This window comes from Lactuca saligna, chromosome 5, assembly GCF_052625555.1.
Source record: "Lactuca saligna cultivar CGN05327 chromosome 5, ASM5262555v1, whole genome shotgun sequence".
Classification (NCBI taxonomy): domain Eukaryota; kingdom Viridiplantae; phylum Streptophyta; class Magnoliopsida; order Asterales; family Asteraceae; genus Lactuca; species Lactuca saligna.
Window position 1 is genome coordinate 18785113 of NC_136421.1, and position 26103 is coordinate 18811215.

The 26103-nt window shown below is 41.1% G+C and overlaps 3 protein-coding genes across 4 annotated transcripts; all 3 read left to right on the forward strand.

Moving 5' to 3' along the window:
- Nucleotides 1–3998: 3998 nt before the first annotated feature.
- Nucleotides 3999–5449, forward strand: LOC144997432 (uncharacterized). Its single transcript, XM_078957341.1, has 3 exons — nt 3999–4152; nt 4804–4960; nt 5201–5449. The coding sequence occupies exons 1-3, from the start codon at nt 4150–4152 to the stop codon at nt 5245–5247; spliced, it is 207 nt and encodes a 68-aa protein (XP_078813467.1). The 5' UTR covers nt 3999–4149; the 3' UTR covers nt 5248–5449.
- Nucleotides 5450–20919: 15470 nt separating this feature from the next.
- Nucleotides 20920–22370, forward strand: LOC144997110 (protein transport protein Sec61 subunit gamma-1). Of its 2 annotated transcripts, XM_078956939.1 has the most exons (3): nt 20920–21106; nt 21211–21327; nt 22132–22370. In XM_078956939.1, the coding sequence occupies exons 1-2, from the start codon at nt 20926–20928 to the stop codon at nt 21324–21326; spliced, it is 297 nt and encodes a 98-aa protein (XP_078813065.1). In that variant the 5' UTR covers nt 20920–20925; the 3' UTR covers nt 21327; nt 22132–22370. The 2 variants fall into 2 exon arrangements, with proteins under 2 accessions (XP_078813065.1, XP_078813066.1); XM_078956940.1 differs by lacking the exon at nt 22132–22370 and having other exon boundaries at nt 20926–21106; nt 21211–21547.
- Nucleotides 22371–22961: 591 nt separating this feature from the next.
- Nucleotides 22962–24076, forward strand: LOC145047178 (arabinogalactan O-methyltransferase 2-like). Its single transcript, XM_078995411.1, has one exon. The coding sequence runs from the start codon at nt 23197–23199 to the stop codon at nt 24016–24018; it is 822 nt and encodes a 273-aa protein (XP_078851537.1). The 5' UTR covers nt 22962–23196; the 3' UTR covers nt 24019–24076.
- The last annotated feature ends 2027 nt before the right edge of the window (nt 24077–26103 follow it).

A 26103-nucleotide genomic window follows, 5' to 3' on the forward strand; every position in this document is an offset into this window, starting at 1 on the left:
ATAGAGTATTAGGGACCCTTATGGCATGGAAGGGCATAAAGTTGCCAACTTTATGCCCTAGGACATCTTAATGGACTCAAATATGAAGTTTAACGTTGAAATTCCAAGTATTAAGCACTTAATGGTCGTGGTGTATAATCAGCTTGTACGTCAAGCATAATATCATGTACGCTGTGCGTACAACCAAGGGGATCAGTACGCCAAGCGTACTGGAGGGGTATGCCGGGCGTACGCACCTCAGATGGGTTTGGGCTTCGTGTAGGCTTGTGAGCTTATTGGGCCTTATTCTGTTTGGGGTCTGGTCCCATTTAGAGTTAAGTGGACTATTATTCTATTTTAGGCCATAGTTGTATTGGTTAGGCTTGTTGGGCCATGAGGCCCATTAATAGCTTTTATCTTGGATCCTAATCCCATTAGTAAAGGAACGACTTTTGGGCCACCATGGAAGAGATTAGGCTTTAGTGTTTGGACTCTTTGACTAGATGGAATTATAATCCTAATTTAGGGTTATTTGTATTATTGTTCAGTGTGAGGTTTCAGGCTGTTATTCAAGCAGCTATTGTGTTCAGCAGATTGAGGTGAGTCTTCTCACTACTCCCATGGTTCGAAGGCACCAAGGCCGACCCATTATTTTTTATGAGATGTTAGTAATTGATTATGCTATGGTTTGCATAGACTTATGTGAAGGTCATGTGGGGAGCCCATGACACTTGGAAAGACATTAAGGGGAGCCCACGACATTGGGAGACAAGACCATGGGGGTAGCCCACGACAGTCCAAATGAAGACCATGAAGGGAGTCCATGGTAAATTTATGTTTATGTGTGGATGGCAATATATGGTTATGTGTTTTCTGGAAACTCACTAAGCGTGTGCTTACAGTTTTGTTGGGTATTTCAGGTACTTCTGGTTCTAAGAGCAAGGGCCCGACTCGATGGCGCAACGTGCAATCCATGATATTTCTACACTTAGTATTTGAATACTCTAATCTTTTAAACAATGTAGTTATATAATGAGATTTTTGGAAACAAATATTGTTTATAGTATTAATTATTTAATGAAAATTTTCCTATAAATTTTAGGTTGTTACAATCCTGATATATAGGATGATGCTATGCTTAGTGATATGTAAATCTGTCTGATTGTCTGTTGACTGATTATATGTTCAACTGTTATATGTGTACATATTTTGGTTGGTGGTTGAGGATTTACTGTTATGTACGTGGGCCTACAGACTGGGGGCATTCCAACCTGATGGTTGATTAGACCTGAGGATATTCCATCCCGAGGATGACTGGACCCGTTGTATATTGGAATTCCAACCCGATGGTTGACTAGGCTTGTGGTATTCCAACTTGATGGTTGATTGGACCTATTGTATATTGGCATTCCACCTAGGGTATTCCATCCCGAGGATGACTGGACCCAGAGGGTGACTGGGCCTGGGGTATTCCAATCCGATAGTTGGTTGGACCCCACATGCTTTTGTATATGTTATTTGTTTATGCGTTGGTACTTTGGGGGAAACTCACTAAGCTTTGGTTTACAGCTTTTAGTTATTGTTTCAGGTACTTCTGATGATCGCGGGAAGGTGAAGACGTGACCGTACACATCCTATGTTTTATGTACTTTTGATCTATGGGATACTCTGATATGGAACAATACTTTGAAAACAATGATTTTGTAAACATTCTATGATTTGGGGTTGTTTTAAAAAGTTTAAATTTATTGCGATTTTTATGGATGTTACAAGTTGTGTATTAAAACAGTTGCTCAAACAATTTATCAGGTTGGGTGATTCCTCCAGATAATCGTTGCCTTAGGATTTGTGAGAACTGATTGTGCAGGGTAGGTGGTTTTATATCAGATTATACCTATATTGTTTATATGCAGGAATGTTATTATGTATTATCAGTAATATATTATGGGCTTGAAATCCCTATGCATCTCACCAGGTTTCCCAAACATAGCCTACTCATTTTATGTGCATCACACGTAGCAGATGTAAGGTTGCCGACGTCTAGTTAGGATGTTGAGTGGAATAAAGGGATGTGAATGTAATAAGTAGGTCCAGGACCTATTATTTTTACGTTGTAATGTATATTTAGATATGAACAATGGCATCGTCGATGTTTTAATAAAATGAAATAACTTTTGTTATCCCAAAAATGTTTTATATAACTGAGAATTTTCGTATCTCAATTTATTAAAGTGTAAAGAAAATATTTTAATTGGTTATGAAAAATGGGGGATGTCACACAAATGATGAGAATGCAAAATTGAGTAATTACATTATTCAAATTCATCACCCCACAAAATTAAAGGATTCTACTGTCATTAATCAAGCTCAAATAAAAAATATCATTTATGAATTTGTCATAAAAATTGAAGTACAAAAGTATATAGATTACACGCTCTTTTTGTTGTGTTAACCAACATCAACAATCCCTAATTTCTATTTTTTTTTCATAATTAGTTAACACTTTCGTGAAGAAATTGTCAACATAATGATTCGAGTATTTGATATTGTGGGAGTTCAAAGCTATGCAGAGAATATACTCACAGCATAATACATTTGATTGAGTCCCCCATTACATGAAACCGCTAAGTAACCGTTTTTCTTGTAGCGCCCTACATAGTTCCACAATCAATGAATTCCTCTCCAAAGAAGTCAGTGACCAAGAAAAATCCTAAATTCAAAAGCCAAAACATAAAATATAAAGTATACATGATCAAACGTAGGAGATGATTTGTTCTTACATGTGCAAATAAGAAAGTATCACAACTATGAGAATAACCTGAGTATGTTGAGTGATCTCCTGTAACCTAAACACAAAATCCTGCATGAATACTTGTATATGCACATTGAAAAGCAATTTTGTATAAAGTTATTGAAGTCTTGAAACTTGTGAGGAAGTCGGGGACATCGTTTTGAAGATGAATTGGTTGAACATCTTCCAACATGGCGCCATTTGATTCTTGAAGCGGTTTAAAATGCTTTTTAGATGGTTTTTGAAATGTGTTAAACCTATCCTCCGATTTCTTGCTCAACGGTTTCTTTGAAGGTTTAGTTATGCCTTGCACAAATGTAAATTGAATAATGAGCACCAGGATACATACATATATGAAAAAGAACATTCAACTCTATTTAATTACTCACCCCTTTCTACAAAATTTAGCTAAGTTTTAACTAGTTTAGTCACACATGATACTATTTACACATAATCAATACATGTAACGAAAAAGTTTACAACATACCAAGCTTTTGCTACTCCATTCAGAAATCGGTTGTAGTTTTCGTTTCATCCCTAAAGCCTAAACCCTAGAAACGTGAAAAAGATATAAAACGTACCTCCAAAAGTCTTCAAGAGAGGAGAAAGTGTAGATAGGGTGCATGGAACTACCCCAAGTGACTTGCTTGGACTTAGTAGAGGGGGTCCAATAATGTTCGATTGGATGTTGTGGTATGGTCGTACCAGATGTAGAAGAAGAGAGAGACGATAGCGTATCAACATCATAACAGACAATCTTTCCCTCTTCCAATTGTTCATCTTCTTCTCTGATCGAAAACACACATGGTTGTTGACACTATGTGTTCCTTTAATCTACTTAGGTATGGTATTGGAGAGGCAAAAGAGCAACACATACCAATAAAAGTCGATGATGTAACCGTTTTTAGCCTAAGCCGAATAGATGGAGCCGGCTTATACATCATCGATATGCATTTGATTGGAAATGAATTGCGGTGAGCAGAGCGAGTACATACAGACAACTCCAAACCCAAGCCGATATTTATTTATTTGGACTAAAAATATAATCAGTCGATATTGGAACAAAAATTCGAGAATAAAATATTATTGACCAAAAGTGTCAGTTGAAAAAAAAACCTGGGACTTATTTATTTATTTATTTTTATTTTTTTTATTTTAACATTAGAAACTAGTTTCGTGAATACGCGTGGTTTTATTGTGTCTACGTGTGTAATGCGGTATAATAAGACGGTCCACCGTATATGAGAACCTCCTCTAAATCGCAGGCGCTGGTTTCTGAAAGAGTTAGGAAGAACATACAACCCACAAACTCTTCATAACTTCTCTCCAATCTCTCGAGATCGATCAAAGATTAGCAGATCCGATCCTTCGAAGCTACAATGGTAACCGTTTATCTCCTGTTTCTTGAATTTGGGGTGTTTCAATCCTTACAGTTGAAGTTCCCCGATCTTTTCTGATTGCGTCTCTTTTTGATCTTCTGCGCTGTTTGTAGTCGATAACTATTTATGTCGCGTTAGGGCTTTCCGATCCAGTGGCTTGATGGATTTGCATGTGAGATTGGTTTAGATCTGGGTAACACCGATCGGATCTGTTCGAAATTGGGATTTTCTTAAAGGAGGATGTTAGGTTTTTTTTAGCATGTCCATTTATATTTTTTTCGATCCAATAGTAGATATATCCTGATAACTAAAGTCATCGCTTTCGTTGGTGATCGAAAGAATATATCTTGATTTAGGAATATTTCACATCTGAAATCCAGACGTAGTGATTTTTCTTTGAAACTAATTTAACTCCTAAAAGACTAAAAGTATTCGATTAGAGAAGTCTGCGAATGAGTATATTCTGAAATTGAATCAGCATACGATACCGATTCTATGATGTGTTATGATCATAATATGAAGGGATAACCTAGAAAAAAACATAAAACATATTGCTGGTATTTTGCCATGTCACATCAATTCAATATGCTAAAGGTTTTCATTTCAATTTATGCTTTATTCTAATTCACTAAAAAGAGAAAATTGAAATTGTAGACTACATCCAAGCGTTTGGCTGATAGAAAGGTGGAGAGGTTTGAGAAGAACATCAAGAAGCGTGGCTCTGTTCCTGAAACTACAACAAAGAAAAAGGACTCTTACCCTGTGGGGCCTATTGTGCTTGGTTTCTTCATATTTGTGGTGATAGGATCCTGTAAGTTTCTCTCTTGTTTAAACTTTTCCAATCTCTTTTTTTTTTTTTTTCGTTTTGTTTTATATATCTACACATGTATACTTTTTAGAATGAAAAAGCATGAATAGTTCAAAAACATATGAATAAGGGGTTTGTTGAATGGATGAAGTGTTTTATAGACTGAATAAACCAACCGAATAAAGAGTAAAGGATCATTATTTTTGTGATTTTGTAACTGATTATGGTTTTGGTTTGTAACAGCTTTGTTTCAGATAATCCGCACAGCAACAAGTGGAGGCATGGCTTGAAACTTGAATGGGTGGATAGAGTCAGTTTCTTTCAAATGGGTAGAGCCTACTTTATTTTATGGTTTATGGTTTGTTTTGTTTGAGCTAAAGTTAAGTTAAGGTCGTATGTTGAAGGATTGTTCTGAGTATTGAGTTATAACTCAATAAACTATATAAAATCATAGTTAAAAAAAAAAAAAAAAAAACAAAGGTCCTTTGTTTCTTTATGGTTGTTTATAGGTTTACTTTATAGTGGCGTTCAAATAAAATCAAGAGAGAAATTCATTGAGGCACTACAGTTTTTTTTGGAATTGCCATCGCACCCGCAACAAAAAAAACCAGCATCTTACATCCTCCAATCTTGACTATAGTTATTGTCGTCCCTATTCATCATCTTCTCCATAAACACATGCCACCTCACCATCTCCGATCAATTGTTCATGTCAAACATTATAGTTGATGTTGACATGCTAAAAACCGGACAAAAAAAATCTTACGATCCTTTTTAGCATGCCAATATTAACTTTACGCCCCAAAGAAAAATACATTTCCAGACCAACTGCGGCTCCGTTTGATAGTTGCTGATTGGGAAATTTCTATCTGGATAAAAAATCCTGAACGAGTAAGAAATCATGTTGTTTGATTGTACTTCTGACTGAATGTGCTGACTGATACAAAATGACCATTTTACCCTTACGATCATTAGTGGTTAGTTCATGTATACATGCCTCAAGAAAAGTTTTTTCCTCATACTCATTCCAAACCAAAATCCTAAAATTATAAAATTATAGAACTTGTATGAATCAACAACAATCAAGAATCAAAATCCTCAAACTCATCACTAGAACAACAAACAGTTAGGTATGTATGAACTCTGAAACTATCACTAGAATAACAAATATTCAATTTAAGATCAATATTTTCCTAATATGAACAGAACAAAAACATAAACATCAAACATGAACAGAAACAAAAACACCAAACTCATGAGTAGAAGACATCTAATTTAAGCAAATCTTTTGCAATCCAGAGTCAAATATGGACTCATTTTCTTGGATGGATTCCCCTGCATCTTGTCTACTTTTCTAGACAAAAGACTAATCTACCCCCATAAAAAATCATGAAACCTGGAAGTAGAAATTGCTATTTATCAAAAATCTCTTTTGCACTTAACAACTAAAAAATATGTTTTGCAATTGAACAACAAAATTCTGCAGCAAACATGGACAAAAACAAATAAAAATCGAAACTTTTAATCAAGTTCAAACATGAATAAAACAACAAAATTTTGCTGAACAGAAATTCAAACGAAAATCAGAATCCTAGATTCAAAAATCAAAATTTCGGAACAAGAAACAAATCAAAATCCAGAATTTAAACCATGTTATGTTTAGGTTATATTTATATTATGATCAGTTGAAGAAATCATACAAAACATAAATCAGAATCTGAAAAAGGATGGAGATCATCGATGAAGAGGCAATGGATCGTACCTGATGAAGAGGCAGGAGACCGTCGATGGAGGTTGGTTGTGGAGCAGATCATCGGTGGTGGGCAGATGCAGAATCGAAGAGAAGGAGGTGTCGTGAAATGGAGAATGATGGAGGCGCTGAAAGAAAACGTTGGGCAAGGGTAAAGTGGAACTTTTCTCAGTCAGTTGTTTTCCCGTATCTATCCCAATCAGATTCCTTCTTACTAAGTCAGATGCCTACAATTCGATTACCAAACGCCTTTTGCTGACTGAGTCAGCCAAAAACATCTGACTCGACTCGGTCATACGTTTATCGAACAGGCCCTAAATCAACTTCGAAAAATTTGATGAGATTATCCCTAAAATCATTATTATTCAACAGGACATCATTTTAATATAATAATTGTTATAAAGATAGCAATAAATATCAATTTCATTAGCAAACTTACATTTTAATTTCAAAATTCATAAAATTAAAGCTCATTAGTTTCTTTTATTTATTTAAATTATCTGTTTAAATTTAAAAGATAAAAAATATTTCCATTATAATAATTCAATATTTTTCTTATTTTCTTATAAATTCAAAGTTTTTAAATATTTTGATATTTATATTTAGTTTTTTTTAATTAACCCATATAATACATGGGTCTTACAACTAGTATTTATTCATTCTAACATTTTATTCAAAAAATACTTAGTATTTTAATATAAAAAAATCAAGAAAAAAGTCCCATAAGAAATATATTGGTTTATCAGTTTATATTTAATGAATTGTTATATGATTAATCAGATTCCCTTTTTAATAAACATGTTTCTTATTTTAGTATAAATTTATCACCTGTGGCTTTAAACATATATTTCAAAATAAATTTACTATAAGATTCCGATTACAATGAATTTGTCCATTTTAAATTAAGTATAGCCCTAAATGGTATATGGTATACCGGTTGTAACAGTCCGAATTTTCCAGGTATTTATTATTGGCTTATTTTTGGAAATTGTGAGTGGACTCAGCGAGTTGGAGCTCAAACTCGCCGAGTAGGATCGCGGTTTTGGACACGGGTTTGCGTCTGGACTCGACGTGTAACGACCCAATTTTCATGTCCAAAAATTTTCATTTTAAAATATTACTTTTAGAAAACATTAATAAATAAAAGCATTGTTTGATCACGCCATAATACATCGCAAACCATGTTTTAATATTCAAACCATACAATCCATCAAATATCAGAGTACAATTCCAGTGAATCTCGTAAATGCGGAAACCGAAGAGTGTGTGTGTGACATGCTGCTACCGTGCCGGCTCCTTTCCCGTAGCTGAGGAGGTACCTGAAACCAAAACTGAAACCGTAAGCACAAAGCTTAGTGAGCTTACCCATAATACCCCATACCATACAACATATAACAAATAACATGCAATTAGGAGATACGGGCCCCGCCCACACTCGTGAGGATACGGGCCCCGCCCACACCTCACTTTCTGAGAGATACGGGCCCCGCCCACACTCGTGAAGATACGGGCCCCGCCCACACTTCGCTACCTGGGAGATACGGGCCTAGCCCACACTCCATTCTCGGAGGGATACGGGCCTCGCCCACACCCAACCGTCAACACATATCATACAAGTATCACGCAGACAACAAGTATAAACAGTTCTATCATACTGGTATATATCACAATCAACTCGACTAATAGATACGGGCTCGGCCCACACTATAATACTAACGTCTCATCTATACGGGCCGACCTTGGTGCCTTAGACCCGTTACTAATGAAAGGAAACTCACCTCGAAATAGCTGCTGGTCTGTGTGGGAATTGATCACCTACTACTGCTGCTGCTGCTCCGGAAACTCCCCGGCTGTAATTCCCACAATATACTTAATCATATACTGGTAAAAAGACCATTTTACCCCTGGTCTAGCCCTAAGTCAAATCGAAGTCAACTATTAGTTTACCCGACTCGCCGAGTGGATCTCCACTCGCCGAGTCCCTAGCAAACTATTGTCCTGGGTCTCTAATTCTACTCGTCGAGTTGGGCTATGACTCGACGAGTTCATCTTCTAAACTGACGTTCAACCTCTTCATCCTACTCGCCGAGTTGTATGAACAACTCGTCGAGTTCATCTTCATCTGAAGAACACTTTATGCTAAGACTCGCCGAGTTGTATGAACAACTCGCCGAGTCTGTTCTTGATCTATGAAGATTGCCTTGGACTCGCCGAGTCAGGGCATTGACTCGCCGAGTCCTAACATGGGTGAGTTCAGCTCCCAAGTCACCGAGTCACCCCCTGTGACTCACGGCTCAACTCGATACATCATGAAGAGACCAAATCGGTGACTCGCGACCAGACTCGCCGAGTCACCCATACGACTCGCCGAGTCGTCGCCATGCATCCACCAAATACACCGATTTACTCGATTTCAGTCCATGCCATTCATAGATCTGGACTTCTAGGACACAAATCACACGTAAAGTTTCCAACTTTACGTGTGGATACTCACTAATATGGATTTTAGGGTTCAAAATGCCTCAAAAGGGTAGATCTAGGATGAACAAGCCACATGGGGCCATAAAGCTAACAGATCTGAGCTCCTGGAGCTCAATCTTGCCTTAAAGGCCAATCCGCTTATTACGAAACATTAAGCACAAACAAGCTTGAGGAATTGCTCAAGAGTGTCTTAAGTGAAATCTTAAGCATAGAAACAGGGGAAAAACGAGATATACCTCAATGATACAGCTGAAAAACACAATGATGCTTGGATGGCTCTCCTTTCTCTTGATCTCCTTCCCTTCTTGCCTCAAAACCTTCAAAAATGCACACAAGAGCCTCAACTACACAAGAAACAAGCTTAGGACGAGGGTTGGGAGCTCTGGGGGTGAATGGGGGCTGGCAAGGGGCAGATATGGGGTTTAAATAGGGAGCAAACCCCTGAAACTTAGGGTTTCATCCAACAACGGTGACTCGCCGAGTTCAGGATATGGACTCGCCGAGTCGCCAACTTAAACGTGTCCTGGGTCTCGTCCCTACTCGGCGAGTCGGACCTAGTGACTCGCTGAGTCAAAGGTTAAAATTGGGCAATACTCAAATAAAATTCACATACCGGAAACCAGGTGCTACAAATCTCCCCCACTTATTTTAGACTTCGTCCTCGAAGTCTGCTGCCCGGTCCTGAAACAGCTCGGGGTAATGCTCCATCATCTCGTCCATCGGTTCCCAAGTCCATTCCGAACCCTTGCGGTGCTGCCATTGCACCTTTACTAGTTCTACCCTCTTGTTTCTCAACATCTTTGTCTTTCTGTCAAGTATTGCGACTGGGCGCTCAATGTAATTCAAGCTGTCGTCAACCTGAATATCCTCCAATGGTACTACTGCTGAATCGTCCACCAGGCACTTCCGCAGCTACGAAACATGAAAGGTGCTGTGGATCTGACTGAGCTCGGCTGGCAGGTCCAGCCTATACGCCACCTTGCCCACCTGGGCTGCAACCCTGAACGGCCCGATGAACCTTGGGCCCAACTTGCCCCGCTTCCTGAATCGAATGACACCTTTCCAAGGCGACACTTTCAGGAGAACCATATCCCCGACTTGGAATTCCAAGTCGGATCGACGTCTATCGGCGTAGCTTTTCTGCCGACTCTGTGCAGTCTGAAGTCTGCTCCGAACCTGTTGGATCCTCTCGGTCGTCTCTAGCACCACCTTGGTGCTTCCCATGACTCTCTGGCCAACCTCACCCCAACATATCGGGGTTCTGCACTTCCGCCCATACAACATCTCGAACGGTGGTCGGTCAATGCTCGCGTGATAGCTGTTGTTGTAGGAGAACTCAGCCAAGGGAAGATAGGTATCCCAGCTACCACCGAAATCCAACACACACGCCCGCAACATGTCCTCCAAAGTCTGGATGGTCCGCTCACTCTGACCATCTGTCTGCGGGTGAAAGGCGGTGCTGAAATGTAGACGAGTGCCCAACTCGTCATGAAATTTCTTCCAGAATCTGGAAGTAAAATGCACATCCCTGTCCGAGATCACCGATACTGGCACCCCATGCCGTGCCACAATCTCCCTGATATAGATGTCGGCCAATTTTTCGGCCGATATGCTCTCCTGAATTGGAATAAAGTGAGCACTCTTGGTCAATCTATCCACGATGACCCAAATCGAATCCACTCCACGTGCGGTCCTGGGAAGCTTTGTGATAAAATCCATCGTGATATCTTCCCATTTCCACAGTGGAATGTCCAACGGCTGCATCTTGCCATGCGGTCTCTGATGTTCGGCCTTGACCTTCCTGCAGGTCAAACACCGCTCGACGTACCATGCCACATCCCGCTTCATGCAAGGCCACCAATAATCCGGACGAAGATCCCTATACATTTTCGTCGCCCCGGGATGAATAGAAAATCGGGACTTGTGCGCCTCCTCCATCAAAATCTGACGCACGCCACCGTGATACGGCACCCACACCCTACGGTGTAATGTCAAAAGTCCTCTGCCATCATAATCAAAGGAGGAAACCTGACCCACCACACGCTCGCTCTTCCGATGCTCCTCCTTGATAGCCTCCTGTTGAGCCTCCCGAATCTGCTCCAACAGGGGAGTCACCACGGTCATCCTTAAACAAACGTCCCTGATCGGCACCGTCTTGCGGCTAAGCGCATCGGCCACCACATTGGCCTTCCCCGGGTGGTAAAGGATCTCGCAATCATAATCCTTCACCACGTCCAACCATCGTCGCTGCCTCATATTCAGATTCGGCTGGTCCATGAGGTACCTCAAACTCTTGTGGTCCGTGTAGATGGTACACCGAACCCCGTAGAGGTAATGTCGCCAAATCTTGAGGGCAAAGACCACCGCCCCCAACTCCAAATCGTGCGTCGGGTAATTTGCCTCGTGAGGCTTGAGCTGCCGTGAAGCGTAGGCAATGACATGCCCTCTCTGCATCAGAACTGCGCCCAACCCCGAAATGGATGCATCGCAGTAAACCACAAAATCCTCGACGCCCTCAGGCAGGGCTAGGATAGGCGCCTCACACAATTTCTGTCTCAGCATCTCAAACGCAGCCTGCTGCTCGGGTCCCCACCGAAAGACCACAGCTTTCTTCGTCAGTCGCGTCAGGGGTACGACTATCTTGGAGAAATCTTGGATAAACCTCCGATAGTAGCCTGCCAATCCCAGGAAGCTCCGAATCTCAGATGGAGACTTCGGGACCTCCCATCTCATCACGGCCTCGACCTTGGCCAGATCAACCAGAATCCCGTTCTGGTTGACTAGGTGCCCAAGGAATTGCACCTCGCGCAACCAAAACTCACACTTGGAGAACTTGGCATACAAGCTCTCCCTCCTCAGGGTCTCCAATACCTCCCTCAGATCCTTGTGTTCCTCCCAAGTCTTGGAATAGACCAAGATATCATCGATAAAGACTATCACAGACCGATCCAACATCGGTCTACACACGCGGTTCATGAGGTCCATGAACGCGGCAGGAGCATTGGTGAGCCCAAACGGCATCACCACGAACTCGTAATGACCATAGCGCGTCCGAAACGCAGTCTTCTGCATATCCTCCTCCCTGACCCTCATCTGATGATAACCCGAACGTAAGTCAATCTTGGAGAACCAAGATGCTCCCTGAAGCTGGTCAAATAGGTCGTCAATCCTCGGAAGCGGGTATCGGTTCTTCACCGTTACCTTGTTCAGCTCCCGATAATCTATACACATCCGATGCGACCCGTCCTTCTTTCTTACAAACAGAATCGGGGCTCCCCAGGGTGAACTGCTCGGCTGAATAAATCCCTTGTCCAGCAGCTCCTGTAGCTGCGTAGACAACTCCTGCATCTCGGGAGGAGCCAACCGATATGGTGCTTTGGCTATCGGAGCCGCACCGGGAATGAGGTCAATCCTGAACTCCACCTGTCGCTCCGGAGGTATCCCAGGTAGTTCCTCCGGGAAAACATCTGCAAAATCTCGAACCACCGGGACCTCGCTCACGGTCGCCTTACCCGCTTCCCGGGTATCCATCACATACGCGACATAACCCGCGCATCCCTGCTGAAGGTAGCGCCTAGCCCTCGCTGCTGAACATACAGTGGGTCCACACTGCGGTCGCTCTCCATGAATCACTAACTCTCCCCCGCTTGGGGTCCTGACTCGCACTAGCTGCTGCGCGCAATCTATCACTGCCCCATTAGGGCTCAACCAATCCATACCAATAATCACCTTGTTCCCACGCAATAGGATGGGAACCAAGTCTACCAGGTAACGCTCCTCAAACAGTCGCAGAACACAATCCCGAAACACCATCGATGCTCGCACCGATCGATCGTCAGCAATCTCTACCTCTAACGGGCATTCTAACTCGCCTGAAGTCTCATGAAATCTCTTGCTAAGAGCAAGGGAAACGAACGATCGGGATGCATCCGAGTCGAACAATACCTGAACCGGAATGCCGTTCACATGGAACGATCCTAATACACATGCATACACACGGAGCACATATCAATATCATAACAACATAAAACAAAAGATAGAAGGAAAGAATCATACCCGTCACCACATCGGGCGCGGCGCGTGCCTCCTCGGCAGTCAACTGAAATGCCCGACTCCTCACTACTGGAGCCTCTGCCTTGCCTTGCCGACCGTCCGTGATCCGCAGGGTCGCTGGAGCCGGCGCCTTCACTGGCGCTACAACTGACAACTGGGGGCAATTGGCCTTCTTGTGGCCCCTCTGGTTGCAGTGAAAACACAACAACTCGGATGTCTGAATAGCTGAAACTGGAGCAGTACAATCCCTGCTAAAGTGCCCTGTCTTGCCGCACTTGTAGCAGCCTCCTGATCCCATCCTACACATCCCCACGTGCGTCCTGCCGCACTTCCCGCAGCGGCTCGATCCTGAATGACCTTTCGGTCTACCGTTTGGTCCCTTGGGCTTCTTCCCCGAAGCCCCTCCTGCCTGACCGTCCTCTAGTTTCCGTTTCCGGATGTGCTCCAAATCTATCTCTCTCTCCCTAGCCCTGGAAATCATGGAGTCCAGGGTGGGGCAAGCCGAAAAACTAACATGCTCCCGGATTTCAGCTCGTAGCATATCATGGTAACGAGTCCTCCTCATGTCCTCGTCACCGGCATACTGGGGAACCAATAAAGCCCTCTCACGAAACTTGGCGGTGATCTCCGCCACTGTCTCTGTCGTCTGCCTCATGTCTAGAAACTCCCTGGCCAGCTGCTGAAGCTCGACCGCCGGCGCAAACTCTGCCCTGAACCTAGCCACAAAGTCCGACCAGGTCATTGCCTCGATAGCCGAGGCTCCCAACGAGTCACCCACTGACTCCCACCAATCCCGGGCTCGGTCCCGTAAACACCCTGCTGCGTACCTCACCTTCGACCCCTCGGGGCAGAAGCTAGTCAACTGGGCGGACTTGATATCCGCAATCCACCGCCTGGCGACAATGGGGTCCTTCACCCCATGGAAATCCGGCGCACCACTGCCCCTGAAGTCCTTGAAGGACAGTGTGCGAGATCCTGACTGGCTAGGGGCTAAATCGCTCCTGAATGCCTGTAGGCGATCCTCCATCAACTCTATGATCCCTTCCTTGATCAACCCAAAGAGGATGGGGGTTGACTCAAGGATGCCCCTGGTAATCTCCGACGTGATGAACTCACGTAGCCTCTCGTCAATCGGCTCGGTGCCTGATCCCGAACCTGACCCCTCTCCTGACCCGCCATCTGTCGGTCTCGGTCGAAGTACCACCATTCTGCAAAACATCATAATAATCATTAGTGATACTGCTACTTTCTGAGGGATCTCAACTACTTACAGGTTCCTTGGTCTCGTCTTGGCCTTCCTTGGCTAGGGTACGGATCCTCTGCTTCCAGTAGTACGGGCCCATACTACCTTTCACATCTATCCGTACCTTCCCCGAGAAATTCCTCGACTTCACCAGATCCCCTTTACTACTGCTACTCTCTGTCATTCTCATCCTAGGCTTGCCCTAGGGAAAACTCAAGTTCAACACGATTGGTCCTCAGCTGCTGTAGGTCTCCTCATAGTGCCAGTTAGCCACCACCTAAACACCATCACATGGGACGAGGATTAGATAATCCTTCAAGTAAAAGATCCGTCCCTACAACGGTTGGACTCAAACAAGAGCTGCGCAATAGGGCCAGTTCCAATACTTTGGGATTATTCAACCCTGATTACATGTGGTGTGACGTGTTTACCTAGTGGCTAACTCCCATTACTCAGAACCCCACAAAGCACGAAGCAAGCAGCATTCGGATAAGGGGAAACAGACTCAAGCCAAAGCTATCCTTATAACAAGAAACGACACTTAACATAGGATGCTAAGCTCATACTATCAGGCATAACCTAAACAGGCTATCCTACTGCTGTCTACTCAATTCTAGCATGCAATATTCATAAAGCTGTAACACATAAGCAGGCACATAAGGCATCACTCCTAGATCCTTAGCCCTATTCTAGCATGCAGTTCTACGTAAGCTGATAAACATAACATAAACTTGTATGGGTACTATGGGGAATACTTACTTGAGCTCGGCCGGTCGCGCACGTCACACACTTCGCTCTTTCTTATGACTCTTTTCCGGGTTTTAAAGAACAATTTCTTTTGGAAAATCTTTCAATCCCTCGATTTGAGTTCAGACACTCCCGAAGGCGTGTCCGAATCCCTCAAACCAGGGCTCTGATACCAACTTGTAACGACCCAATTTTCATGTCCAAAAATTTTCATTTTAAAATATTACTTTTAGAAAACATTAATAAATAAAAGCATTGTTTGATCACGCCATAACACATCGCAAACCATGTTTTAATATTCAAACCATACAATCCATCAAATATCAGAGTACAATCCCAGTGAATCTCGTAAATGCGGAAACCGAAGAGTGTGTGTGTGACATGCTGCTACCGTGCCGGCTCCTTTCCCCTAGCTGAGGAGGTACCTGAAACCAAAACTGAAACCGTAAGCACAAAGCTTAGTGAGCTCCCCCATAATACCCCATACCATACAACATATAACAAATAACATGCAATTAGGAGATACGGGCCCCGCCCACACTCGTGAGGATACGGGCCCCGCCCACACCTCACTTTCTGAGAGATACGGGCCCCTCCCACACTCGTGAAGATACGGGCCCCGCCCACACTTCGCTACCTGGGAGATACGGGCCTAGCCCACACTCCATTCTCGGAGGGATACGGGCCTCGCCCACACCCAACCGTCAACACATATCATACAAGTATCACGCAGACAACAAGTATAAACAGTTCTATCATACTGGTATATATCACAATCAACTCGACTAATAGATACGGGCTCGGCCCACAATATAATACTAACGTCTCATCTATACCGGCCAGCCTTGGTGCCTTAGACCCGTTACTAATGAAAAGAAACTCACCTCGAAATAGCTGCTGGTCTGTGTGGGAATTGATCACCTACTACTGCTGCTGCTGCTCCGGAAACTCCCCGGCTGTAATTCCCACAATATACTTAATCATATACTGCTAACTGTCCTTTGGGTAAAAAGACCATTTTACCCCTGGTCTAGCCCTAAGTCAAATCGAAGTCAACTATTAGTTTACCCGACTCGCCGAGTGGATCTCCACTCGCCGAGTCCCTAGCAAACTATTGTCCTGGGTCTCTGATTCTACTCGTCGAGTTGGGCTATGACTCGACGAGTTCATCTTCTAAACTGACGTTCAACCTCTTCATCCTACTCGCCGAGTTGTATGAACAACTCGTCGAGTTCATCTTCATCCGAAGAACACTTTATGCTAAGACTCGCCGAGTTGTATGAACAACTCGCCGAGTCTGTTCTTGATCTATGAAGATTGCCTTGGACTCGCCGAGTCAGGGCATTGACTCGCCGAGTCCTAACATGGGTGAGTTCAGCTCCCAAGTCACCGAGTCACCCCCTGTGACTCACGGCTCAACTCGATACATCATGAAGGGACCAAATCGGTGACTCGCAACCAGACTCGCCGAGTCACCCATACGACTCGCCGAGTCGTCGCCATACATCCACCAAATACACCGATTTACTCGATTTCAGTCCATGCCATTCATAGATCTGGACTTCTAGGACACAAATCACATGTAAAGTTTCCAACTTTACGTGTGGATACTCACTAATATGGATTTTAGGGTTCAAAATGCCTCAAAAGGGTAGATCTAGGATGAACAAGCCACATGGGGCCATAAAGCTAACAGATCTGAGCTCCTGGAGCTCAATCTTGCCTAGATCTAAAGGCCAATCCGCTTATTACGAAACATTAAGCACAAACAAGCTTGAGGAATTGCTCAAGAGTGTCTTAAGTGAAATCTTAAGCATAGAAACAGGGGAAAAACAAGATATACCTCAATGATACAGCTGAAAAACACAATGATGCTTGGATGGCTCTCCTTTCTCTTGATCTCCTTCCCTTCTTGCCTCAAAACCTTCAAAAATGCACACAAGAGCCTCAACTACACAAGAAACAAGCTTAGGATGAGGGTTGGGAGCTTTGGTGGTGAATGGGGGCTGGCAAGGGGCAGATATGGGGTTTAAATAGGGAGCAAACCCCTGAAACTTAGGGTTTCATCCAACAGCGGTGACTCGCCGAGTCCAGGATATGGACTCGCCGAGTCGCCAACTTAAACGTGTCCTGGGTCTCGTCCCTACTCGGCGAATCGGACCTAGTGACTCGCCGAGTCCAAGGCTAAAATTGGGCAATACTCAAATAAAATTCACATACCGGAAACCAGGTGCTACACGGCGAGTCCAAGTGTGGACTCGACGAGTCCACGCTGTGTAACGAAACCCTAATTCCCGGGGTTTGAGATCTATTTAAAGGGCCTTATGGCCGTCATTTGTGCTCACCAATCCATAGAGAGAAACCCTAGAGTGCTTTAGCGTTTTGAGAGAGAAAGGAAGCCATTCTTGACATTTGTGGTGTTATTTAGCAAGGAGAAGGAGGTCATAACCAAGAGGAAGCATAGGAGATTGCTATACTGTGGAATTGAAGCTCAGATCTTCGAACTTGAGGTATTATTTCAGCTCATCTTCTGTTTTATGAAGTATATTTGGATTTAGGGTTTCTTGTGGCCTTTGTTGGGTTGATTTGAAGCCAAATAGTCCCTTTCTAATGTTGAGGCTTTGGATCTGGATCTATAGAGGTCCAGAGAGCCTCACTCATCAAGCTTTATGAAGAGCAATGGAGTTTATGACCTTGAGTTGTGGTATTTGGGACTAAATCATCATATATGGTCATATAGATGTTGTATGTACATCAAGATAGTGACTTTACGTGCTAAATAAGCTTGGAAGGACTGGATCTATGAGTTAGTGGATCGGATCTGACCTTGGGAGCGAGTTTGAGTCATTGCATGGCATGGACTCGCCGAGTCCGAAGAACAGACTCGGCGAGTAGCATGAATATTGCCCAGCACCACATAGCGAGTGGTCTTGCCGAGTTGAGGGTTTGACTCAGTGAGTCAGGGAGAGTCAGAGTGGGTTGACAGGTGGATTGAGTCAAGCTGGGACTCGCCGAGTTGTTCTTGAGACTCAGCGAGTTGAGTCGTGGTGGCCCCACAACTCATGCCAGGTGGAACTCGTCGAGTTAGGAGAATACTCGACGTGTTAAGAGAGGATCCCAGGGAAATCAGTGTATACGCTTAGACTCGCCGAGTCGTTATAGTGTACTCGCTGAGTCCGGTCAAAGTTGACCGTTGACCATTGACCAGTGTTGACCTATGTTGACTTGTTAAGGGATAGTCAACCTTAGTTGGGAAAGTGTTAATTAGAGATGTATTGTGTTATAGGAGGGCTATAGCTCGGGAGATCGAGCACTAGTGCTTTCAGGGATTTACGAATTACCGAGATACGCGAGGTGAGTCTTCTCACTATACTTTACCTTGAGTAGGTAACCAGAGTTATGTGACAGAGTATTTGTATGCTATGTGTTGTACTGCATTACTTCTATGTGATTTATGCTGTGCATGTTTACAGAGTTAGAACCGGAAGGTTCACAGAGTTAGAACCTGAGGGTTCACAGAGTTTGGGTGCACGGACCCACAGAGTTATAGCCTCGAGTGGCTAATATGTGTTATATGTGGTATTTTGGGGAACTCACTAAGCTTTGTGCTTACAGTGTTTGATGTTATTTGTTTCAGGTACTAGTGACGACCGCGGGAAGGCGCCAACTTGATCAATACACACGCATGAGATTTATGATTTTGAGATCTTGAGATTTTGTATTACTTGGATTGAATGATTAAATATGGTTGTTTTCTGAATATTAAATGAATTATGTTTTATAAAAATTTGAAAAATTTGTTTTGAAATTTACGGTGTTACACCGGTCACCAGAGGTGTTTGTGGCCATGTTGGCATCTCATCACCACAGTGCACATTTCACTCCGAGGGTGGTGTTGTGTTTACCTGACACAACGAGCGTTGGCTATTGTGATATGCACCATGAGAGGCAACACCGGACAATCTCTTATCTCTTTCTTGTTTTTCACTCTTTTCCTCGCTCCTCTGTCATTCTCTCTTGTGGCTGCTGTGTCAGGGAGTATACCCCATGACCATCATGCTTCCATAGTTGCTTATCGGGAAGAAACACACACCTCTTGGCTTGGGAAGTACACCCCATGGCCTAATCGGTTGTGAAAACAGATTGGAAATTTCCATATTTTTAAAGTCGATAAGACGGGCAACACGCAATGTAAATATTTAATTAAAATTGATACAATTGTCCATCGGTTTATATCATAATCAATTAAGAGAAATTAAATATCATTTTATTTTTGTTTTTACCAATCCTTCTATTGAGAATTTAAATATTCTCTTACTTTTTTGGATAGGAGGATGGGTAAATATAAAAAAGAAGGATATTTAATTTCTCATCAATTAATCATAAACACACCCAGATTCTAAAAATTACTATTAAAACCCCTGTTAAAAAATTACTATTAAAACCCCTGTTAAAATGATATAATTACAGTATTACAATTATAATTAATATGTTTACAAATAACTAATTTCTGTTAATCCAAATTGTTATTTTAATAATACATGTTTTCTAATCATTTGATTATAATTTTCCAAATTGATCTAACAAGTGTTGTTTTATAAACGTGTGTCGTTTCGTGTTTTATTAAGACTAAACAGTGTGGGCAACACCTAGTCCCGTTTTTGTGACATGACATTGAAAAAACGGCATGGTAATGCTAGCACACCGCCCTAGGCTTTTTTTTTTTTGCGTTACATTACTGGTCGTGGTCACAGTAACGAAGGGGATAACAGGAGTTTTTGGACGTGACGTCGCAGGTCTAAAAATGGTGAGAATTACACTCCTTTGTCTACATACCGATAACAATGAAGAAAATAATAACTATTTGGTTTGGGCATTTTTGGCCTCTCAAGTTTTACATTCTTATGAGTTAAATCCCTAGTTAGATTTGTACAAATCTGAGTTCCAAAAAAAAAAAAAAAAACGATTTAGACCTTGAACTTATATAATCTATTTTTTTATTATTATTATTGTTATTATTACTATTATTATTAAATGTTATGTTTAATTAAAAAAAGTAAGTTTTATTAAAATAACATGTTTTAATTAATTTTGTTTAAAAATTAGAAATTATATCGAAAAAAAAAAAGAAATGATGACATGGAATGTCTTAATTGGTTGTCCATTTCCTTCATTTGGTGTTATAACATCATATTGACATGACATGTGAGATGACAATTTTTTGGGTGTGATAACACCCGTTAACTAGTTGCCCATACCCATTAGTCTATGGCTAATGGGTGTGGATAACATGTTATCATACTTCAAAGTTGCTACCTCACTAACCATATCAAAATGTGTTATAAAACAAATTAGAGGAAATGGAGAACATGTTATAGTATGTTATAACATGAAGTGGATGTGGTGTTTCCATGTTATAACATAGTGTTAAGAGGAGAGAGAGATAGATATATAATTATGCGCAACCAATGAGAAGAAAGAAAGACTTCTGTTACAATATGTTATCACGATAACATCTCTTAACATAACACCAAATAATATGAGGTTCAGTGTTTTTCATGTTATGACGCGGTTATTTGATGCCTATTAGGCATAAAGCCTCTCTAGTTGACTCCATGCACTCTAAATAAAAACTGTGGCGCTTAGGGGTATTATTGTGATTTTGTAGAACATGGAAGCATATTACTGTCATTTATGAATAAAAAGATTTTCGTAACCGTAATCCCCCCCTTCATTTTTTCTCCCCAACTACTCCTTCGCCGTTTTCTCGACGCTTCGACAATGGACGCCATAGATTCAGTCATCGATCCTTTGAGGGGGTTCGCTAAGGACAGTGCTCGCCTTGTAAAGAGGTGCCACAAACCTGATCGCAAAGGTATGCATGCATCTCCATCGATTTTTTTTGTGCTTCTGAGTGCATGCTTGTACCTACCGACTACCGTTTTATCTAACTTTCAGATTTCTTACGATTCGGTGCAGAATTTACAAAAGTTGCTTCTCGTACTGCCATTGGATTCGTTGTAATGGGATTCGTCGGCTTCTTCGTCAAACTAATCTTCATTCCTATTAATAACATCATCGTCGGCGCTTCTTAGGGTAATTTTCGTCTGTTGTTGCGCAATTGATTGATTGTGTACGCAATTTTACATGCATTCGCCTGTTCTATTTCATGTATTCTATGTTTCAGTACTGAAGCGATAAGATTGAGAACTGTATTTGTGGTTTATGATGATCGTACTATTTTGTATATCCTGATAATCTGTCGCAGAGGAATTGCTCGATTGTTGATGAAATTTTACATTCATTCTACTTTCTACTTCATGTTTCTTTCAGCAACGGAGTAATATGATTGCTAATTGTGATTTATTTTCTTATAATATTTTCCTGCTGAATTGCTTGATTGTGTATGAAATTATACCAAGAGTCCTAAACGAAATTGTTATGAAGTGTTAATCAATGTGTGATGTTTCTATTACCAAAATCAATGTTTTCAGAAGCAATAAGTAGATTTCAGCTCACCTTATTTGCAGGAAACACAGAAATAATGAATATTAGTACACATCTTGGTAGAAAAGTCCTTTTTTTGCTGAATGTTCCTGAAATTGTTCTTTCTCTGTTTGTAGTTCTCTTGTTTGGATCTGAATTTGTGAGTATAAAAAGGTTTATCTCATTTGCGACTTTCTGTTCACTTCAATAAACTTTCAGTTGTATGTGATAGAATTCATTTCTATTTTTGTTTCTTGTAAAATGCTGAATGTACTTTCTAGTTGCATCCTGAAAGTTGTATACTCTATAATGTTGGTGACCTTAATCTTTAGGGTGAATGCCACAAATAGGTATTTATAAATAGTTTGTAACTCATTTATGACATTAATATATAATGTCAAACTTCTATGACAGGCAGCATGGATTGGAAATTGAAGCATTTAAAAGTGAGAATAACATGATTACTAATGTGCTTAATCTCGCTACTTTGCATTACTACTGATAAGTGAGGATAGAGTGAGAGTTATGGAAGGTGTCCAAAGTGTATCGTATGTTTTTCTTTTCATTGTTACTTTGCATTATTCGTGACATCATTTTATTAAAATGAGACTGAGAAAAAAAAAGCCAATGAAAACGTCGGATTTGTCTTAAAATATTGATTCTCTGCTTTGTAAACATGTTTTATTATGTTGTTATTGAATGCGAAAAGATGCCAACAATTTCTTCTTGGTATCCCTGATAAAAAGAAGTCTTGGGCATACAAGCCATGGATTCATTTATACATGGATCCATTTTTCGATCCAAAATGAAACTAGTTAATGAAACAAACTCGACATTGAACTTAATTGGGTTATTCAATTTGGATTCCAAAAAATTATTCAAGATGTGTTCTCGATCGAGAGGAGCAAGTGAAAGCGAGTGGTAATTGGATTCATTTCACCAATTTGTAACCCATGGACTATTTGATAAAGTCAAATATAAACCCACAATCCGTTTATATGAAGATGACTCGTTTAGGATATATATTTTATATTAATAATAGGTCAAACAAATTTGCTATAAAGAAAACCCAAATTATTAAAACCTTTGATGAGTCATTTTCCGTTAACAAAACAATATATTACATTATTTTAAAAAATATTATTATAGTGATGTTTAATACATTTAAATTTATATAAAAATATACTTAGCGGGTGGGTGGGTGGGTGGTTGGCTTTCCATACTTCTCCTGCCCAACAATCATCATGCTTCCAGCTTAAGCGATTCCATTCTTCATCTGCACTCAACCCGAAACAAACAAACAAACACCACCACCATGTTTAATTGCAAAATCCACACCCTTTCCAATCCTCCCTTAGTTGTTAAAAGAAGCTTCCAAAGGAAAGAAAAAAAGAAAAGCATTACATCAAAACAAAAAAAAAAAAATGCTCCATTTTTGCCACAGCCACTGTTGCATTTGCATTCAAGGTTTCTCCAGATATGCTACTTGCCAAAAGGAAAATCATCCTTCCTCTTGTTTTTCTTCTGGTAATCATCTCCATTCTTAGACTACTCAAACTCACAATCACTTCATCATCTTTTTCATCTCCCACACTTTTTATAAACGAATCATCCTCATCCATATTTTCACCTACTACCATCATTTCCAAGCTGAAGCAAACCCACGAACCACCACCCACCCGAAAGGAGATCCAATTTCTAATGGATATAATCCTTCAGAAATCTCCATGTAACCTTCTTGTTTTCGGGCTACAAGACCAGTACCTCAAGCTACATGCCATTAATGGAGGTGGTACCACAGTTTTTATAGATGACAATCCAGAAAACCTAAAGAAATTGAAACGGAATTCCAATTCTAATGGCGCTTTACAAGTTTACAGAGTTGAGTACAACACATATGCGAAGGACGCATACAAGTTGCTGAAGCATGCGAGATCAAACTCAAGCTGTGATCTTCGTTCTGGGATAACAAGTTTGATGAAGGAATGTAAGCTTGGGTTAACAGTAGTAACAGGGATGCCATTGGAAGTGGTGAAGATGAAGTGGGATGTGATTGTTGTGGATGGACCAGATGGAGATGGACCAGAGTCACCAGGAAGAATGGGTTCCATTTTTATGGCAGGTGTTTTAGCCAATGGGACCAATGTGGTTGTTCATGATGTTGATCGAATGATTGAGAAGTGGTTTTCTTGGGAGTTTTTGTGCCATGAGAATTTGGTTTCCTCTAAAGGGAGATTTTGGAATTTTAGGATACCTCACCAGATTATTAGAAACAATTCTAGCAAATTTTGTGAAGCATAGACAAGTTATGTAGTTATGATATATATATATTTTTCGAATTTCAATCATACAATACAATGCTACGTTTTTTGAAGTCACTAATTCACTGTTAGATTATGAAAACACTTGTTTTAGCCCAATAGTAAGACAAAATTGCAAGAATGGTCCCTGTGGTATGTCCAAAAATGCTACTTCGGGCCAAACATGTTTGGACTAGCACCAATAGTCCAAAAGTTATCATTTTGTTGCGGTTTTGATCCAAAACAGTTTAATAAATCTAAAAATGACGGATTTGCCCTTTTCCATTTGTTTTTTGTTTTTCTCTTTGTTATTTAATTATTTTATAACTAAAAAAATATCAAAAATAAAAATAAAAGAAAATATTTCTCTCTCTCTCTCTCTCTCTCTCAAGATAACAACCAACATACCCTCTCTTCCATCATCTTCCTCAACGAGCTCTCCATAAAAAACACATCAGAGTCTCTGCTATTTTTCCTCCAAATTAAAACCCACTTCCATCTTCATCCCTTTCCGTTAAGAACAAGAACAAAATAACTCAAAGTCAGAAACCCTACAAGTTGAAGCAGAAAAAGATGAATCAATCACCGAACCAAATCATCAATTCTTCAAATTACAAGCATCTTGTCAAAACCCAGACCCTTACCTCGAAGGAAAATTCACTCTCCAGAAAGATCGTCGGTCTTCCTAGCACCTTTCGTCCTTTCCCCTACCATCATTAACACTGAACCCGAACAACCTGAATCTGAAATAGAACAACACGAAACCCTAATTATCAATATTGCAGAATTCGAAACCGAATATAAAGGATATGAAGAATATGAAGAAAGATCTGGCAACTTCTGCTGATTCGTTCCACAACAACAATCAACAACGATGGTTCCATAATAGCAACGCCGGTGGTGGCAGGGGTTGCTCTATCGGCTTCTGCTGCTTCATTTCTTGCTGTTCCAACGAACTCAACGAGAGGGAGAGCAGGGAGGTAAGAGCTTTCAAAATAAAAATTTGGGTTTGATTTTATAGATGAAGGTGAAGAAATCTAGGTCAAAATCGAAATTTAGGTTTGATTAGGGAAGAGAGATAGGCATGAAGGAAAGAGATGGGGAGATGGCGAAAGGGTGGTTTATAGTGACGTGAAAGAGGGTGATCAACAAGAAATCAAGAACATACGGGAGGAGTTGTGAGCGGTTTCCAGTGACGCTACCTTACTGGTGGTTGTGGGTGGCAATTCGGTGGCTGTGGGCGGCGACTGGTAACGATGAACTTGTCTTCTTTGGTAATAACCTGTGCTTCATCAAGATGGTTGATGGAGTAATGGAGTTCCATTAGTGTGTGTATGTGTGTATTTTAGGTAAGAACACAATCACGTAAGAGAGAGAGAGAGAGAGAGAGAGAGAGAGAGAGAGAGAAAGAAAGAGAAAGAGAAAGAGAGAGAAAGAGTGAGTGGGTGAGTGAGAGTGAGAGAGAGTGAGAGAGAGAGAGAAAGAGAAAAGAGAGAGAGAGAGAGAGAGAGAGAGAGAGAGAGAGAGAGAGAGAAAGAGAGAGAGAGAGAGAGAGAGAGAGAGAGAAAGAGAGAGAGAGTGAGTGGGAGAGAGAGAAAGAAAGAAAGAGATATGTATTTTCTTTTTTATTTTTCTTAAATTATAAAAGTATTTATATAAATAAATAAACTGAACAAACAAAATCCAAGGGCAAAATTGTCATTACAAAAAAGTTTAAAGTAAATTGGACCAAAGTGGCAAGAAAATGAAAACCTTTGGACCATAAATGCTAGTCAAAACCTGTTTGGCCCAAAGTGGCAATTTTGACCTAACCACAGGGACCATTCTTGCAATTTTGTCCAATAGTAATGACTATTTAGGTTTAAGAGTAAATTACTGAAATAGTCCATGTGGTTTGGTCAAAATTGCATGTTTGGTCCATAATTTATTTTTGCACTTGGATCGTCCCTACGGTTTGATTTTGTTGCGTCTTTCGTCCTTTACATACATAAAGTTAGGGACCAAACGTGCAATTTTGACCAAACTATAGGGATGAAAAACGCAACAAAATCAAACCATAGGGACGATCCGAGTGCGAAAAAAAGGT

Coding starts and splice junctions, on each gene's coding strand:
- LOC144997432 (XM_078957341.1), top strand. Junction 4,961..5,200: donor ATTTGTGGTGATAGGATCCT/GTAAGTTTCTCT, acceptor GGTTTGTAACAG/CTTTGTTTCAGATAATCCGC.
- LOC144997110 (XM_078956939.1), top strand. CDS start 20,926: ATGAATAAAAAGATTTTCGTAACCGTAATCCCCCCCTTCATTTTTTCT. Junction 21,107..21,210: donor CCACAAACCTGATCGCAAAG/GTATGCATGCAT, acceptor GATTCGGTGCAG/AATTTACAAAAGTTGCTTCT.
- LOC145047178 (XM_078995411.1), top strand. CDS start 23,197: ATGCTACTTGCCAAAAGGAAAATCATCCTTCCTCTTGTTTTTCTTCTG.